Source organism: Cervus elaphus, chromosome 12 (assembly GCF_910594005.1).
Source record: "Cervus elaphus chromosome 12, mCerEla1.1, whole genome shotgun sequence".
NCBI lineage: Eukaryota > Metazoa > Chordata > Mammalia > Artiodactyla > Cervidae > Cervus > Cervus elaphus.
Genome location: NC_057826.1, coordinates 50,171,281 through 50,191,559, shown reverse-complemented (window position 1 = coordinate 50,191,559; position 20,279 = coordinate 50,171,281). Strand labels below are relative to the sequence as shown.

Sequence of the window (20,279 nt, the reverse complement as noted above, 5' to 3'; positions counted from 1 at the left end):
GTTATGGGTAATGAGATATAAGTATAAACATATGTGGCAACTTCTAGGAAAAGTTAAAAAAACACAAATAGCTGAGACATAAATAAAAAACCTCTTTCTTTCTTCTGTTCCTGGAATTCAGATGTAATGGCTGGAGCTCCAGCAGCCATCTTGAACTATGTATGCGAGGGTCACTCTCTAGCACTGGTAGAGACTTAAGCCAGAAAGATCATGGGTCACTGAGGATTGATGAGCTACCATAACAGCCCTGCAATCCCTGTACCCAGACTTCTTTTATGTGAAAGATAAATAAGCTTCTATCATATTAAAGTCACCATTATCCTGGAGTTTGCTAGTTATTAAGCCAACTCAGAAGTAAAAATAGTGAACCAAAGACACGGAAGACTACAAATCAATCAGTAGATCTGACAAAAATATGGAGACATGTAAAGAAATAGTTGAAATAGAACATTTTCTTTCCTTTTCTCTCCATCATGCTTGGTTCTTATGAGAATCTGGGTCTGCAGGCAAGCTTTAGAGGCCAGGACTACAAACACCAAGCTGTAAGTGGGCTAAAGCATAACAAAACTCTCGTGATGCGCCCAGTGAACAGTCTGCAATTCAACAGCTCGGCATCAAGAGACAGCAGAGCCAGAGATACAATCTACACCAGTCACTTATGCTCCATCCAAGTCCAAGGGAGAGGAAGCAGTGCAAGAAAAGAGAAGGAGAGGGAGGTCAGGCTAGATAACCAAATCAAAAAACATTTGCTTTCCAAGTACTGACACTGAACACTATAAATGCAAGGCTTTCTTGGTATGGTTTTTGAGGACTTCTGCAAACCTTAGGCCTACAGGAGAGTGGGGTGAGATGAGAAGGAACACAGAAAAGAAAACTGGATTCTGCTTAGATATTGTCCTGTGACACCTCATGCTGGGTTTATTGTGTGATGGAGGGGCCTAGAGGGAGAAATCTAGTCAAAGCGGCTTTTACCAGACCATGAAATTAAAACTAAGATGAAGTATGTAACTGCTATTTTTATTTAGAAATGCAGCTGGACAACTTGGTTCTTTAAGATCTTGATTTGGATTTGTCTTAGTTGAAAGTACTGAAATTTTCTATTATTTTTCTTTGTTAACCAAAACAAGTCAAAGTGCTCTCTCTCTTTTTAACAAAGAATCAGTATGAACCATGGAGAGAGATTATAAGGCAAGAAACAACCATTAACAGCTTAATGTAATGCTAAATAAATCAAACATAAGTTACGAGGTATTATTCAAACATTGCAGGTCTCACCGAATAACTTAACTATGTTATGGTTGAACATCAACACCTACACTGTTTTCCTTAACAACCAAGGAAAGCTGATCGATTTTCTGCAAAAGTTCTTTTTCTATCCGTTCTTGTTCCTGTTGCAACCAATTCCGTGCAGATAAAATCTGGTTACTGAGTTCCTCAACTGTACCTTTAAATCTAAAATAAGAAAAATTAGCTGTTAGATATAAAACAACTTTAAAATGACATCAAACAACCTCAGTATCTATCAAATCTCTTGGAAATATGTAAGCATTAAATTCACTTCACTCAGAATTACATGTTTACCTTTTTCATAGACTTGCACTTGGCACTAAATTGAGAAGGAAGGAGAAGAGGAGGATGTAACAGAAAAGCACCTGATAATACTCCCACCTATATGGACCTGGTAGCGTGAGTACCAAGGTATCACATACAGAGCCACTCCGAATGCTGACGTTTGCAGTTTAAAAGGTCAGGCTACTCCTGGCTCAAAGGACACAGTAGCCTGGCTCTCTTCTAGGCTCCTCCTTGCCCAGGACTCTTCCTCCTTCTCCGTCTTTTCTCCCAGGACTGGAGTCTGGATCCCTTTCTCTCTTATGTTCTGCAAATTGCTCTTGGCCCATACAGATATTTCTTAGTTTAAATCAAACAGAAAATTTTTTAAAAACTCAAATTTCCATTCCTATAGTCCTCTCCCTTTCCAAATATCTTAAAATAACATCCCACACTTGCTGCCTCCCCATTTAAATTATTTTTATTATGAAAACAATAAAAGTACACAAGAATATATGTGACTTAACAATAAAAATAATAAAATGTACCCCCTCCCCATGGTTCAGTTCAGTTCAATTCAGTCACTCAGTCGTGTCCGACTCTTTGCGACCCCATGAATCGCAGCACGCCAGGCCTCCCTGTCCATCACAAACTCCCGGAGTTTACTCAAACTCATGCCCATAGAGTCAGTGATGCCATCCAGCCATCTTATCCTCTGTCGTCCCCTTCTCCTCCTGCCCCCAATCCCTCCCAGGATCAGGGTCGTTTCCAATGAGTCAACTCTTCGCATGAGGTGGCCAAAGTACTGGAGTTTCAGCTTCAGCATCAGTCCTTCCAATGAACACCCAGGACTGATCTCCTTCAGGATGGACTGGTTGGATCTCCTTGCAGTCCGAGGGACTCTCAGGAGTCTTCAACACCACAGTTCAAAAGCATCAATTTTTCGGCACTCAGCTTTCTTCACAGTCCAACTCTCCCATCCATACATGATCACTGGAAAAACCATAGCCTTGACCAGACGGACCTGTGTTGGCAAAGTAATGTCTCTACTTTTTTTTTTTTATGTCTCTGCTTTTTAATATGCTATCTAGGTTGGTCATAACTTTCCTTCCAAGGAGTAAGCGTCTTTTAATTTCATGGCTGCAGTCACTATCTGCAGTGATTATGGTATTAGTCCCCAATTCTCTGCAATATCTGTTCTCCTCTTCTTCCCTACTAAGAAACCCTCAAATGTGATCTGAGTCTGCAACTACCTAGTTAAGACTACACTTTGCCCTCCTGGCAGCTGTGTGTGGCCATATGACTAAGTCAGGCAATGGAACATGCATTAAAGTGATAAGTACACTTTCTGGTCATATCATCAAAAACAAAGCTTCTCAGTCTTACATGGGCAGGAAGTCAAGCCAGCAGCCCTGCCCAACTGTGGAGACCCACCTGACCTAGGGGCCTGACCACAGAGCACAGCAACTTTTATAAATTCATTTATTCTAACAGTTCTTTGAGGGAGTCTTTAGAGTTTTCTCTATAATATCTGCAAGCAGGGATAACTTCGCTTCTTTTTTTGTTTTGAATGTCTTTCATTTCTTTTTCTTACTTAACTGCTCTGGCCAGGACTTCCAGCATGATGTTGAACAGAAGTGCTGACAATGGGTATCCTTGTCTTCTGATATTAGAGAATAACTTTCAGAATATCATCACTGAGTATTATATTAGTTGTGGGCTTGCCATATGTGTCTTTATTATGTTGAGATACGTTCTTTCTATTAATATACTCAAATTGTTGAGAGTCTTTATTATGGTGTTGAATTTTGTCAAATGCTTCTTCTGCATCTGAGATGATATCGTTTTTATCCTTCATTCTGTTAATGTGATGTATCACACTGATTGACCTGTATACATTGAAACATCCTTGCATCTCAGGAATAAATTCCACTTGATCATGGTGTATGATTCTTTTAAAATGCTGTTGAATTGGTTTGTTAGCATTTGCATCTATGTTCATCAGAGATATTGGTCAGTAATTTTCTTTTCTTGTAGTGTCTATCTGGTTTTGTTATCAGAATAATGCTCCTCATAAAATGAGTTTGGAAGTGTTTTCTTCAACTTTTTGGAAGAGTTTGAGAATGATTGGTATTAATTCTTCTTTAAATGTTTGACATAATTCACTCATGAAGCTATCCAGTCCTTGACTTTTTCTTTGTTGAGAGGTTTTAGATTGTTGATTTAATCTCCTTACTCATCATTGGTCTGTTCAGATTTTCTATTTCTTCATGATTCAGTCTTAGAAGGTTGTTTCAGAAGTTTATTCATTTCTTCTAAGTTATCCAGTTTGTTGACATACAATTGTTCATAGCAGTCTCTTATGATCCTCTGTATTTCTGTGTTGTCTGTTGTAGTATTTCCTTTTTCATTTATAATTTTATTTATTTGAACCTTCTTTTTGTTTTGGTTAGTCTAGAGAAAGTTTTGTCTGTTTGGCTTGATCGTTACTTTTTTTAATTTTCCCCCAATTTTTTCCTGTTGTTTACTATTCTCTCATTTATTTCTGGTCTATCTTAATCATTTCCTTCTTCCAGCTATCTTGGGTTTAATTTGTTCTTCTTTTTCTAAAATTCCTTGAGGTATAAAGTCAGGTTGTTTATTCAAGGTCTTTCTTTTTTCTTAATGTAAGGATTTAACACTGCAGATTTCCTCACAGAACTGCCTCTGTGGCATCCCATAAGTTTTGGTGGACTTCCCTGGTAGCTCAGATGCCTGCAACGCAGGAGACCTGGATTCAATCCTGGGGTTGGGAAGATCCCCTGGAGGAGGGAATGGCAACCCACTCCAGTATTCTTGCCTGGAGAATTCCCCTGGTGGGCTACAGTCTATATATGCTGGGTTTCCATTTTCATTTGTTTCAAGATTTTTTAAAATCTCCCTTTTGATCTTCTTTGACCCACTAGTTGTTCAGGAATGTGTTGTTTAATTCCACATATTTGTGAGTTTTTCAAATTTACTCCTGTCATTAATTTTTAGTTTCATACAACTTTAGTTTGAAAAGCTACTTGACATGATTTCAATCTAATTTCTTAAGACTTGTTTTGTTGCCTAATATATTATCTATCCTGGGAATGTTCTATGTGTACTCCAGAAGAATATGTATTCTGCTGCTGTTGGATGAGATGTTCTATATCTGTCTGTTAGGTCTCTAGTTGGGCAGGGCTATTGCCCATGCTCTGAAGTACAGGTGGAAGGAGACTGTTGGCTGGGCTCAATGGTCAAGTGATTCTACTAGCTGGACTCTGAGGGTAGGCAGGGCTGCTGGCTGGGTTGCACAGTCAAATGGAGCCACTAACTGAACTCTGCCATTCCCTCTGGTCAGGTGGGGTCACTGTGTTCCCTGGTAGGGTGGTTGGACCCCCATGATAGGGCTTCAGGCTCCACAATTGGGCAGCCTGCTAGTTGTGCACCACTGGTAAGGAAGGTCACTGGCCAGAAGCCCTGGTCAGGCAGGGCCACCAGCTGTCCTGTGAAGTCAAGTGAATCTGGAGGCTGTGCTTGTGGTCGAGTGGGATTGCTGTCTGGGCTCCCTAGTCAGGCAAGGTCACAGGCTATGCTCTGCTTTTAGGAAGTGTTGTTTGTTGAGTTCCTTGCTAGGGCAAGGCCAAAGGCTCTGCTAAGCAATAAAGTGGGGTAATAGGCTAGGTTCCACTTCTAGGTAGAGTTCTAGGCTGGACTCCAAGGCACCTGGGTCACTGTTAGGCTCCCTGGTCAGGGAAGTTACATTTTATTTTCAATGACTATATTTTCTATAGTCATTTGGTTGTTTGTCAATTCTGACTTTTTATTTTTTGGCCACACCATGTGGCTTGTGGGATTTTAGTTCCCCAACTAGAGATTGAACCCAGGCACTCAGCAGCAAGAGGACAGAGCCCTAAACACTGGGCTACCAAGAAATCGCCCTGACTGTTCATTTTTGGTAAGCTCTTATTCCTTAGCCATATTTTCAAAAAGTGTGTGTGTGAATACTCACACATACACATACATACATATATACACACACATCCATTTTATCCTATAATTCCTATATATGCAGTATTTAAGAGTCTGATTCTGCTTATTGTTGCTTCTTCTCACTCTATTACTTATGTGATTTTTTTTTCCTTGTGTTGGTCTATAATTTCTGATTTACATTTATGTTTCTTAGAACTTAATCTGCCTGTGGGGAGCCTTGAAGACTGCATATTTGTATTTGCTTCTGCCAGGCATCTTAGGCTACTACCAAATAGAGATCATTCTAAGATAAAAATATCTATTCTGGTTTCTTCAAGGTGGTTGGGTAATGTGAATTCCAAGTCTAAATCCACATAAAGGTTGTACTGTGGTTTAGAATTTTTTAGAAATATCTCTTATACTTCTACTCAGAATCAAGACTAAGACAGGTAAGCTTCTTTATGAATTCTCTGCAGAATGTTTTTTTCCCCTAGTTCATCCAACCAGGGTTCTATCTTTGGGTCTCTAATCTGTCTTTCTCCCCCACAAAGGCCCCAGGCTTAGTAACCTTTCCTCTGTGAACAGCCTTTGTGTCTAGACTTCTGGACTTTAAATTGTAAGAAGAAAAATGAAGATGTTCATGTCTGCTGACTAGTAATATCTGCTAACGAGAGAATTCACAGAGAAAAAAAATACTAATATGTTTATTTTCTTCCTGTATGAAGGAAGGAAGGGGACGGGAGATCATTCTGCACTTGGGAAGCTTGTAGGATCTATGAGAAAGAGTGACATAACTCAGGAATGATATAAATACAGACAAATAGAGGAAAGGAAACATGGTTTCTGTAAGGGAATTCCTGTTAAATCATCAATGACCTTGAAGTAGTATTAAGCATGGAGATAATGAGATAGAAGAACCACAGAATGATTAATTTAAAATTTCCAGAGACTTCCCCTGGCAGTGCAGTGGTTAAGACTCTGAGCTTCCACCGCAGAGGTAACAGGTTCGACCCCTGGTCAGGGAGCTAAGGTATCATATGCTGCATGGTGTGGCCATAAAAATAATAATGATAATAAAAAATTGTCACAAATCTCTAACAAAGTCATCTTCTAAAAACTATAATAGTCAAATACAAACACACACAAATAAACATATATGGTCACTAGGGGCTCTGCTTTGGCAGGAAATTTGCCAAGCTTGCGAAGATTCATGACAGGGAAAAGTTTATGGTTCTATGATTGAGCAGAAGAGCAGCAGATGAGTTTCACTGGGGGCAAATCCAGTTTAAAGTGTCACTGAAACACAATGCAAAGTATAACACCATACAGTGTCCTAACTAGACAGCTCAGCTTCCCCGAGCACAGACCTCTCTCATCTAAACGCCTACAGTGCCCCCAGTCCACAACTCGGCTTCAGCCCTTGTGATCCATCTTCCAACTGCAATCAAGACCATTTTAAAAAATAACATAAATTTGACTATATCACCCTACCTGCTTAAAATCCTTCAATGGCTTCTTGTTGCTCTAGGGAAAGAAACAGGAAGTCCTGACTGTGTGAAGTCCTGTATGCTGGCCTGCCTCCTCTCTGGCCTCATTCCCCACCCTCAGGCTCTATCCCAGCCCCCTCTACACTGTGCATATCCTGCACGTCACACTTCTCCCATGACAGGCTCTTCTGCCTCCTGGGTCCTCACTGCACTGTTCACTTTGTTGTTCAGTCACTAAGTCAAACCCAACTCTTTGCGACCCTATGGACTGTAGCATGCCAGGCTCCTCTGCCCTCCACTGTCTCCTGGAGTTTGCTTAAACTCTGTCCATTGAATTGGTGATGCTATCTAACCATCTCCTCCTCTGCCGCCCCCTTCTCCTTTTGCCTTCAATCCTTCCCAGCATCAGGGTCTTTTCCAGTGAGCTGGCTCTTCACTTCAGGTGGCCAACTACTGGAGCTTCAGCTTCAGCATCAGTCCTTACAATGAATACTCAGGATTGATTTCCTTTAGGATTGACAGGTTTGATCTTGCAGTCCAAGGGCTACTGAATGCCATTCATTCTTCAGCTCTCACTCAGACCACCACCTCCTCAGGAAGGCCCTACAACCAGGCCTCTGTCACTCACCCCAGCAGCACTACTATATTCGTTTCCCCCAGCTGCTGTGACAAATCACCACACACTTGGTGGCTTAAAACAACACATTTATTCCCTTTTGGTTCTGAAGGCCAGAAGTCTAAATTCAGTCTCACTGGACTAAAGTTGGGGTGTGAGCAGAGGTGGTTCCTTCTGAAGGCTCTGAGAGGAGAATCATTCCCTTGCTTTCTTCAGCTTCTAGTGACTGCCTGTCTTCCATGGCTTGTGGCCCTCCCCCATCTTCAAAGCACATCACACTACAATCTCCGCTTTCATTGTCACATGGCCTTCTCTCCTGATTCTGACCCTCCTGCCTCCCTCTTATAGGGACTCTAGAGTTACATCAATAATGATGATATAGATAACATTGTATCATCTACTCATCTTAAGACCCTTAATCACATTTGCAAAGTTCCTATTTGCCATTTAATGTGCCATAATTCAGCAGTGGCCACAGGACTGGAAAAGGTCAGTTTTCATTCCATTCCCAAAGAAGGACAATGGCAAAGAATGTACAAACTACTACACAATTGCACTCATTTCACATACTAGCAAAATAATGCTCAAAATTCTCCAAGCTAGGCTTCATTACTACGTGAACTGAGAATTTCCAGATGTTCAAGCTGGATTTAGAAAAGGCAGAGGAACCAGAGATCAAATTGCCAACATCTGCTGGATCATAGAAAAACCAAGAGAATTCCAGAAAAACATCTACTTCTGCTTCATTGGTAATGCTAAAGTCTTTGACTGTGTGATTCACAACAAACTGTGGAAAATTCTTAAAGAGATGGGAATACGAGACCACCTGACCTGCCTCTTGAGAAATCTGTATGCAGGTCAGGAAGCAACAGTTAGAACTGGACATGGAACAAAAGACCAGTTCCAAATCGGGAAAGGAGTACATCAAGGCTGTATATTGTCACCCTGACTATTTACCTTATATGCAGAGTACATCATGAAAAATGCTGGACTGGATGAAGCACAAGCTGGAATCAAGATTGTGGGAGAAATATCAATAACCTCAGCTATGCAGATGGCACCACCCTTATGGCAGAAAGTGAAGAACTAAAGAGCCTCTTGATGAAAGTGAAAGACGAGAGTGAAAAAGCTGGCTTAAAACTCAACATTTAAAAAATAAAGATCATGGCACCTAATCCATCACTTCACGGCAAATAGATGGGAAACAAAGGAAACAGTGACAGACCTGATTTTCTTAGGCTCCAAAAACACTGCAGACGGTGACTGCAGCCATGAAATTAAAAGAAGCTTGCTCCTTGGAAGAAAAGCTACAACAAAACTAGACAGCGTATTAAAAAGCAGACATTACTTGCTGACAAAGGTCTGTATAGACAAAGCTATGATTTTTCCAGTAGTTATGTATGGATGTGAGAGCTGGACCATAAAGAAGCTGACGGCAAAGAATTGACACTTTCAAACTGTGGTGTTGTAGAAGACTCTTGAGAGTCCCTACAACTGCAAGGAGATCAAACCAGTCAATCCTAAAGGAAACCATTCCTGAATATTCACTGGAAGGACTGATGCTAAAATTGAAGTTTCAATACTTTGGCACCTGATGTGAAGAACTGACTCATTGGAAAAGACCCTGATGCAGGAAAAGATTGAAGGCAGGAGAAGGGGACGACAGACAATGAGATGGTTGAATGACATCACCAACTCAATGGACATGAGTTTGAGCAAGCTCTGGGAGATGGTGAACAGGGAAGCCTGGTGTGCTGCAGTCCATGGGGTCACAAACAGTTGGAACGGTTGAGTGATGGAACAACAACAATGCCATAACATATTCACAGGAATTAGAACATGGTGATATTTGCAGGAACCATTAATCAGCCTGCCGCAACCATGTACCTTTCCTTTAAAGCATGTATCACCGTTTAGTAATAACATAGCATGCACTCATTTAAGTGATTATTCCATTGCTGCTGCTACTCTAAGTTGCTTCAGTCATGTCCGATTCTGTGCGACCCCATAGACGGCAGCCCACCAGGCTCCCCCATCCCTGGGATTCTCCAGGCAAGAACACTGGAGTGGGTTGCCATTTCCTTCTCCTGATTATTCCATTAACAATCATCAACTCCCTAGACTATCAGCTCCACAAGGGCAAGAACAAAGCCTGTTCTTCTTCAGATTCTCAGCACCCAGGCCATGTTCATCTAGGCCCAGAAATATTTATTGGATGAATAGATGGATTATTATCCAGTCACTAAAAATAATAATTAGGAAGGTAAAGTGGTAACAGGCTACAAGGAAATCTTCCCTGTGAACTTCCATTATGGTTTTCACCTTGTACAATAAATAAAAATCAAAAGGGAAAAAACTATAGTAAAAAGAACATCAACCAAAACAGATTTTTCTAGGTTGATTACTCACTTAGTATCCAAAAGCTGAAGTTGGTGGTTACTATCTCTGTGGGACATCTTCAGTTTGGTGCTCTGCTCTGATATTGACAAGTCCACTCTGTTTAAAAGCTGAGAGATCTGGAAAAGAAACTTTGCTTGTAAATACCACATCAAACCTTTTCAGAGGTAATTCCAGAAAACATTAGTGATGTGTATTCTCATCCATGGCATTAAATTCAATCTAATGTGATATTCATTTAGGAGTCCACCTAATCGCACCACTTCCATTTCTTTATACAAACCCATCAAAAATCAAGACCAGGGGAGTTCCCTGGTGACCTAGTGGTTAAGATTCTGGGCTTTCACTGCTGTGGTCCAGGTTCAATCTTTGGTCAGGAAACTGAGATCCAAACAAGCCACAGGGCACAGCCAAAAAAAAAAAATCAAGACCAGAAGCACTGCCAAGCTATTCATCATGCAGTGAGCACTCAACCACAGGTCTCTGTTGAGCAAGCCCAGCTCCTGCCCAGGACCAATACTTCCACCTGCTGGCACAAAATAGAAGTCATTTTTACCTTGGAATTTCTATCATTAGTGTGGCTACTAGTCATAGAGGATGGAATTCTTATCACTTACAAAACCCATTAGGTCTCAGATTTACCTCCAGATGCAGGCTAAGTTATCAGGAAACATAATTTTTCGGCTTTCCAGGTGGAGCTAGTGGTAAAGAACCCACCTGCCAATGTTGCTGGCATTGGCATGTAAGAGATGCAGGTTCAATCCCTGAGTCGGAAAGATCCCCTGGAGGAGGGCATGGCAAACCACTCCAACATTCTTGCCTGCAGAATCCCCATGGACAGAGAAGCCTGGTGGGCTACAGTCCATGGGGTTGCAAAAAGTCAGACATGATTGAGTGACTAACACTTTTTCTTTTTCTTTTTTTTCATTCTAATAAAAGGGGGTACCTAGTCAATTTATTGGATTAGACATATTTGTGTCCTAGCTGCCTCCGATAAGGATCCAAAGCTGTTTCTGTAAAAAAATTAATTATTATAAAACTATGAAGCGGAATTCTCCAGGCAAGAATACTGGAGTGGTCTCTCTTCAAATGAAGAACAGCAAGTAAAACAGACATTGTAGAGAAAGTCCTAGAAGACAGGCCCCATTATGGCAAAGGAAAACTTCTAAGTAGCCAAAAAACAAACTGTGAAATGCCAAGAGTTTTGCTTTAAGAAATTAACCTGTGAATTGCAAGGTGGAATACTCTGAAATTTATTAGCTAGCCAGTCCTCTAGCTTTGTTCTAATCTTTCCCCGTATACAAACTATGCGATGAGGCAGCCCATAAATCCTATGACTAAACTATTTTCTGAATCAAAAATTGGGATTAGTGGCCTGTAAAAGCCTGTAAAACAACACTTCTATCACTTACCTGTCTAAGACATGGTTTTGGAGATATAAGTTAGAATTTCTGGAACATATTGTTTGAAGAATGAGGGAAAAGAATACTTAAAATTAGGAGCGTACTGACAAATCTTGGCATTTTGGTTGCATTCTTACAAAGGGCCACTCCAGTGAAATAGAAGGAGGAAGAAGAAGAGGGATGCTTATGCTGAGTGCCCTGACTAGTTTCTCCTGCAGGAAATAATTAAACCCATGTTATTCTTAGATAAGAACAAATACCCACTTTCAAAAAGCTACCTAAAAAAAAGCTACCTGAAACAGGTCATACCTGTCCCTCTGCGTCTTTGATTTTTGTTTCCAAGATAAGTTTGGCAGCTTGCTGCTCTTTGTTCAAGTGCTGGAGGCCCTCATAGGTCGTTTTGTGCTCGGCAGAGAGTCTGGCTATGCTGGCGTCACATCTATCCAGATAAACAACAAAGGAAATTCTTATCAAAGTTTTAAAACATGTGTTGAAGCTTCCTTGCATACTATAAAGTGTATGACCCCACTGAGAGAAACTACACTATGAATCATCCCTTTTAACAGAGATTTGGATGAATTCAGAGAGCTGCTCACATTATGGTTTTTAAGTTAAACCACAGGGATGTTGCTCAATAAGACTAGAGATGTAACCACTAACACAACAAAGGCTTTACGATGCTCATCAGTACAAAATTGAATATGCAGTGAAAGCCCAGTAACAAAAAGCTTACAGAGTGAGCCAGATGCGGTCTGTCACTCTATAACGCCACCTCCACCTCTCAAGTTCGGGGTCTCTGGATTTTGGAGGCAACTTCTACCACATCTGAAAGTACTATTCCCATTTTACCAAACCACCTATAAGGCTGTGTGCTTTGAGTGTGCTCCAGAGCATGGGAAAGTTCTGCAGCTGGTCCCAGGTGCTCTGCCCTTGAGCCTTATGACTCGGCAGTTCTAAAGGTATGCAAGGTATCTGTGGTAGATAATCTAGGCTATGAAGCCTCTGTCAAACCCTAATAGGGGAGTCACAGAATGACCTCCTAGGAATTGAGAGCAAAGTCATGTCCTGTTCCAACACAATCATTCCTGCTTTGAGAAAGACCTGCCAGCTTGCTACTGGGCTCCAGTAGACACGACACCCCTAAGCAGGGGTCACTGGGGGACCAGGCAATCTGGGCAGCCCATTACGAACACCAAGCCACAGACGTGAGCACATGGGCAGGACGCCATCTTGGAGGGGAAGGGATAGGTAGACATCAAGCCTAATGGTCCTAAAGGCAGAAGTAAATTACATGAGCCTGGACTCCTGTGGCTTCTATTCTTACTACTGCCAGTTTTCCTTCAACTCACATGTATGGCCTCGGACCAAATGACCTTAAAATATATACATGTTAGGTACTCAAAAATGAAAAATAGATTAACATCCATCAAGAGAACTCTATTTTTTTTAAGTAGAGATAAAAAAAGAACAAGGGGTTAAGAGAAAAAAATGAGAAATCCTAAAAGTAAGCTAAAATTTTCTTAGTAGACCTGACAAACTCTAGACTAAACATGATTGAAGATAAAATCAGCAAATTATAAGAAAGTAGCAAGGAGCCTGCTCAGAATGAACCAAAGCCAGACAGAGATGCAAAACATGAAAAAATAGTGAAGGAAGATAGAGGAAAAGCAAAGAGATGCTAACATAAGTCAAAGGGAGGTTGAAGAATTTCAAAAGAAAAAATGGAGAGAATGGCAAAGAAGCAATATTTCAGGTGTGAGTGCTGTAGATTTTCTAAGACTGAAGAAAGACATGAGTTTTAAAGTATTCAATGAATACCAAGTGGCATAAGTAAAACTAAACAGACTATGGTGAAATTCATATAACCCAAGATAAAGATAAAATCTTAAAAGCTACCAGATACCAAAGACAAAATGATTTTTTTGACTGACTATAAGATTGATAGCACACAATAGACACCAGAAGACAATAAATATCAGAAGATATTGGAGAAACAGCTTCTAAGGATTGAGGGGAACAAATCTATCATCCAAGGATAAGTGCAAAATAAAGACGTTTCAGACATACAAAGATTAAGAAATGTATCGCCCACACACTCATATTGAAAAAGTCATTAAGTAATGTACTTCAGTAAGAAGAAAAGAACACCCAGAGAGAAGGAGTAGGATGCAAGAAACAACAAACTGAGAAAATTTCTGGAAAATTTAATTTTTTGTAGACTCTGAAAAAAGTAAGCTACCAGCTCAATTACTTCAAACTTGTTGAGATTTTACTTGGTAATGACTCACATTTTCTCCAAGTTGAACAGCCTGTTTAGTAATCATTTGGCTAAAATGCTATAATCCTCTTTGGAAATAACAGAAAATGTATTAGGATAAAAAATTTTTAATATTGATGGAAATATTTTTAATATTTTGAAATACAACCTGAAAAACTGCATATATACATGTGTAAATTTCAATATTCATAATAAAATAGACACAAAGCAGCAATCATGTCACTATCCATCTATACTGGAAATATTTTTAACATTTACTGCCCAACATTGGAGTTTGTAGAATTAAGCTACATCACGGATTGCAGGTGAATAGTGAATTTTACAAGCTTTCTTGAGGGCAACTTGGCAGTATATACTGCAAATCTTGAAATATGAATATATTTCAATGTACCTTGTAATCTAGGTATTAACCCCAAGGAAACAAAAGTGTGAGCAAAGAAAAATCAAACTAAATTCTGTATAAACTCCTTGTACAATTTCCTGCTATTCTAGGATAAAACCAAAATCCTTTAAAATGCTTAGAAAGAGTCGGTCCCAAGCCACCTACCTCTCTGCATCATCTTATATATTCTGTCCCTTTTTCCCTCTGTACTCAGCCACACCATTACACTGCAGGCCTTTGAACTTACTTCACTCCTTCCCCACTTTAAGGCCTTGACCCAGGCTGTTCTCTCTGGATGAAGTCTTCTTCCTTGACCTTGTCACCTGATTAGGTACTATACATTCCTCAAGCTAAGCACAATAGTCACTTCCTTACGGAACCCTTCCTGGAGATCAGGTATAGCAATTAAACACTTTCCAGATACCCCACATTTTTCTTTTGCTGAACTTCTTATAATTAAAAGGTATTACTATTACTATCACTATTATTATCATTTTCTACTTGCTGTTGTTGTCCAGTCATTCAGTTGTGTCTGTCTCTTTGCAACCCCACGGACTGCACCATGCCAGGCTTCCCTGTCCTCCACCAACTCCCAGAGCTTGCTCAAACTCATGTCCATTGAGTCCATGATGCCATCCAACCATCTTATCCTCTGTCATCCCCTTCTCCTCCTACCTTCAATCTTTTCCATCATCAGAGTTTTTTCTAACAAGTCAGGTCTTCGCATCAGGTGGCCAAAGTATTGGAGCTTCAGCTTAAGCATCAGTCCTGCCAATGAATATTCAGGACTGACTTCCTTTAGGATTGACTGGTTTGATCTCCTTGCAGTTCAATGGACTCTCAAGAGTCTTCTCCAACACCACAGTTCAAAAACATAAATTCTTCGGTGCTCAGATTTCTTTATGGTCCAACTCTCACACCCATACATGACTACTGGAAAAAACATAGCTTTGACAAGATAGAATTTTGTCAGCAAAGTAATGTCTCTGCTTTTTAATATGCTGTCTAGGTTGGTCATAGCTTTTCTTCCAAGAAGCAAGTGTCTTTTAATTTCAAGGCTGCAGTCACCATTCATGGTGATTTTGGAGCCCAAGAAAATCAAGTCTGTCACTGTTTCCTTTGTTTCCCCATCTATTTGCCATGAAATGATGGGATCAGATGCCATGATCTTTGTTTTTTAAATGTTGAGTTTTAAGCCAGCTTGTTCACTCTCCTCTTTCACCTTCATCAAGAGGCTCTTTAGTTCCTATTCGCTTTCTACCATGAGGGCGGTGTCATCTGCATATCTAAGGTTATTGATATTTCTCCCAGCAATCTTGATTCCAGCTTGTGCTTCATCCAGCCCAGCATTTCCCATGATGTACTCTGCGTATAAGTTAAAGAAGCAGGGTGACAATATACAGCCTTGATGTACTCCTTTCCCAACTTGGAACCAGTTCATTGTTCCACGTCTGGTTCTAACTATTGCTTCTTGACCTGCATACAGGTTTCACAGGAGGCAGGTAAGGTCGTCTGGTATTCCCATCTCTTAAAAGAATTACTATATTATCATTTATCTCTAATTCCTGTTTCATGACATGCACTCATCATTGGCCCCTGTATGGCTCACTTTCAGTTCAGTTCAGTTGCTCAGCCATGTCCAACTCTGCAACCCCATGGACTGCAACATATCAGACCTCCCTGTCCATCAGCAACTCCCGGAGTTTACTCAAACTCATGTCCATTGAGTCGGTGATGCCATCCAACCATCTCATCCTCTGTCGTCCCCTTCTCATCCTGCCTTCAATGCTTCCCAGCATCAGGGTCTTTACCAATGAGTCAGTTCTTTGCATGAGGTGGCCAAAGTATTGTAGTTTCAGCTTTAGCATCAGTCCTTCCAATGAATACTCAGGATTGATTTCCTTTAGGATGGACTGGTTGGATCTCCTTGCAGTCCAAGGGACTCTCAAGAGTCTTCTCCAACACCACAGTTCAAAAGCATCAGTTCTTCGGCACTCAGCTTTCTTTATAGTCCAACTCTCACATCCATACATGACTACTAGAAAAACCATAGCTTTGACTAGACAGACCTTTGTTGGCAAAGTAATGTCTCTGATTTTTAAAATGCTGTCTAGGTTGGTCATAACTTTTCTTCCAAGGAGCAAGCATCTTTTAATTTCATGGCCACAATCACCATCTGCAGCTCACTTTATTCATGGCTCACTTTATTCAGTTAATTATTTTTAAATAACTGCTCCTATTTTAAATCCTGTATCATCATTCCCTTGTTCTCCTTTTAAGACTGTATTGCACACACATATACATGTCTATGTATCAATATATATACACGTATATATTTCTTAAAAGTATGTGTATGTATTAGTTGAATTCAACTTTTACAAAAGCCCTTATGTCATATGTAATATTTTGATACTTATTGTTTTCACTTATTGCTAAGCTTCAACTATATTGTTAAACACTACAGTAATTACTCATTTTAACTACAAAATAACATTCTATTGTTTGTTACAATTTATTTTCCAAACTTCCACTAATGCGCACTTTGGGTTATTGCAAGACTGCTATTTTGAACAATGCTGCTATGAACATACCCTCCTGGGGTACAAGTTCAACAATTTATCTTGGGCATAAACTGATGGATCTCAAAGTATGTGGATGTTCAGCACTGAGAGGCAATATCAGACCTCACTAGTTTATACTCCCACTAACAATAGGTAAGAGATCTTGGGCACCTACACCCTCTCTGATGCTTGGCATTTTCAGATATTTTAGATGCTAATCTACTGGGAGTGAGAAAGCATATATTGCTGCTTTTTAAAATTTTTATTTCAATATCAACCAATGACACTGAATCTCCTCACATGTTTATTGGCCATATCTGTTTCTTCTTTGGTGTCAGTTCATGTCTCTTACCCATTGTTACATTGGATTGTTTGCATTATTCTTAACTTGTACATATATTCTTGATACAACTTTTTACTATACAATGTCTTCCTCCATTTGTAACTTCTCATTTTCTTATTTCAGAATGATGAGCAACACTTTAAATTTTAACATAATCAAACTTCTGAATGCCTTTTATATCAAGAAGAAATCCTCCCCTACCAAAAGGTCTAAAAGATATTTCTCTATATGTTTCTATTAAAAGTTTTAAGTCTTATGTTTAGCATTTAAGTCCTTTAATCATCTGGTATGAGATAGGGAAAAAAATGAATCTTTTTTGAAATGGACAATAAATTTTCTAGCTCCATTTACTTAACAGTCTCTCCTTTCTCCACGGATCTGCTATGCCATCTACGACATATATCAAAGTCCCATACATGTGTGATTCAATTCCTGGACTTTCTATCCTATTCCATTGTTCAATTTCTCTATCGCTAAGCCACCAACATAACATCTTAATAACTACAGTTTCATAGCAAGTCTTGGTATCTAGTAGGGTAATTCTCCCCTCTTTGGTCACCTTCATAAGTATCTTGAATGTTTCTGACTCTTAACTCTGATCACAAACATTAGGATCATCTTATCAAGTTTCTCTATAACACTCTGGGATCTAATTGGAATTTCATTGATTCTAAAGATTAATTTGTGAAAACTGATATTTTTAAATATATTAAAGACTTTCTAACCTTGAATATAATACCTGTTTCTATTTATTTATGTTTTCTTCTTATTTCTTAACCAATTTTTTTTTAATTTTCAAGAAGTCTTGAACAATTTTTGTTAGATAAATGCCTAGTTATTATACATTCTCTGATTTTATTTTAAATAACATCTTCATTTTAAGTATGTTTTCTAGTTGTTTCCTATTGGTTTATAGTAAGGAAACTGATCTTTGTACCTTAATATAAGTAACCACCTTGCCAAATTTACATTAACAGATTAAGAGAGAAAAATAATCTGTGATTTGAATAGATGCAAAAACATTTGAGAAAACTCAATACAAATTATAAAGATTCTTAGTAAATCTGGAGTGCAATAAAACTTCCTGAATCTGATGAATCCATGATTAATCATCATCCAAAAAATGGAAAAACTCTGGGAGTATTCTCATTAAAGTTGAAAACAAGAGAAAGATGCCTATTGTTACAATTTCTAATTAACTGTACTGAAGATTTTACCTAGTACAAGATGACAAAAAAAAGAGACTAAGGATATGAGGATCAGAAAAGAAGAAATTAAACTGCCAATATATGCAGATGATGTGATTATTTCTATAGAAACGTCCCCAAAATCTACAAACCAGAATCATAAGTGAAATAAATAATTATTTTGCAACAATTTGCTTAATGTCTATCTCTCCTATTAGAAGGAATATAAACCACATTTAAAGAAGAAGGGCAACTGCCTTTTCTATCATTAAAACCCTAGTGCCAAGCACATTGCCTTGCTTGTAGGAGGGGCTCAATAAATACTTGCCAATGTATGACTATAAGGAATATTTACCATGTACCATGCACTGTCCAAGACGCATAATATTATGCATGAATTAAACATGAATTTATGCACGAACTAAATGTTAGTTCATTTAGTCCTCAAAATCATCCCCACTCACAAATGATGCTTAAAAACAATATCAAATACAGACCCCTCTTTTTAATTTTGAGCTCAAAATTTTTAAGCAAAACATTATCTAAATTATATTTGGGGAAATCTGAAGTTTTAAATTACCATGAAATAAAAAAATATTATTTTCCAATTCAAATAGCAGCTTATTGGATGGAAATTCATCAGGTTGGAAATCTGTCACATGGAAATTTACATCATACCAGTTCATCATCTTCACAAAGCAGCTCAAGGGACAGACTCTGTTTAAAGAAGTTACTTGAAAAGGTCTCAAAATGATCCTAAAGCCCACGGCTCACAGATTTGCACCAGCTTTAGCTTGGCTGCCATATTTTGTCTCACTTGGAAACACAAACACTACAACATTGTTGTCGTTCAGTCACTCAGTCGTGTCCGACTATTTGCAACCCCACGGACTACAGCACACCAGGCTTCCCTGTCCATCATATCCTGGAGCTTGCTCAAACTCATGTCCATTGAGTCGATGATGCCATCCAAGCATCTCATCCTCTGTCTCTCCTTCTCCTCCTGCCCTCAATCTTTCCCAGCATCAGGATCTTTTCCAATGAGTCAGCTCTTCACATCAGGTGGTCAAAGTATCGGAGCTACAACATACATTTCCATTAATACAGGAGTGGCTAAATATCTTAAATTATGATACATACATGGAACAGAATACCCCATATCTAATTAAAAAGTAAGTCAGATCCATGTGCATACTGGAAAGAGGCCCACAATATACTGTCATGAAGAAACAAGTGACAGAATAGTATGTAAAAGTGCAGGTGCAGTAGTTGTGGCACACGAGCTTAGTTGCATGTGGGATCCTCCTGAACCAGGGATCAAACCTGTGTCCCCTTCATACAGCACATTTCACAATTCATATGGAAACACCAAAGACCCCGAATAACCAAAGCAGTCCTGAGAAAGAAGAATGGAGCTGGGGGAATCAAGCTTCCTGACTTCAGATTATACTACAAAGCTACAGTCATCAAGACAGTATGGTACTGAAACAAAACCAGAAATACAGACCAACAGAACAAGATAGAAAGCCCAGAAACAAACCCACACACCTATGGGTACTTTATTTTTGACAAAGGAGGCAAGAATATACAGTGGGTCAAAGACAGCCTCTTCAATAAATGGTGCTGGGAAAACTGGACAGCTACATGTAAAAGAATGAAATTAGAACACTTCCTAACACCACATACAAAGATAAACTCAAAATGGATTAAAGAGCTAAATATAAGACCAGAAACTGTAAAACTCTTGGAGGAAAACATAGGCAGAACACTTGATGACATAAATCAAAAAAAGATCCTCTATGACCCATCTCCTAGAGTAACAGAAATAAAAAGTAAACAAGTGGGATCTGATTAAACTTAAAAGCTTTTGCACAGCAAAGGAAACACTAAGCAAGGTGAAAAGACAACCCTCAGAATGGGAGAAAATAATAGCACATGAAACAACTGACAAAGGATTAATTCCCCAAATATACAAGCAGTTCATACAACTCAATACCAGAAAAACAAACAACCCAATCAAAAAGAGGGAAAAAGACCTAAACAGACATTTCTCCAAAGAAGACATACAGATGGCTAACAAACACATGAAACATCACTCATTA

The 20,279-nt window shown here is 39.2% G+C and overlaps 1 protein-coding gene across 7 annotated transcripts in view; it reads right to left on the bottom strand.

Annotated features, from left to right (window-relative positions):
• Window positions 1-20,279, bottom strand: part of FAM81A (family with sequence similarity 81 member A) — a 79,796-nt gene that overhangs the window by 7,180 nt on the left and 52,337 nt on the right. For all 7 annotated transcript variants that reach the window (XM_043920745.1, XM_043920742.1, XM_043920741.1 and 4 more), the window contains exons 5-7: window positions 11,736-11,865; window positions 10,036-10,142; window positions 1,317-1,452 (exon numbers count right to left, since the gene is read on the bottom strand). In XM_043920745.1, coding sequence (XP_043776680.1) covers window positions 1,317-1,452; window positions 10,036-10,142; window positions 11,736-11,865 — 373 coding nt within the window. The remainder of the gene's footprint in view (window positions 1-1,316; window positions 1,453-10,035; window positions 10,143-11,735; window positions 11,866-20,279) is intronic.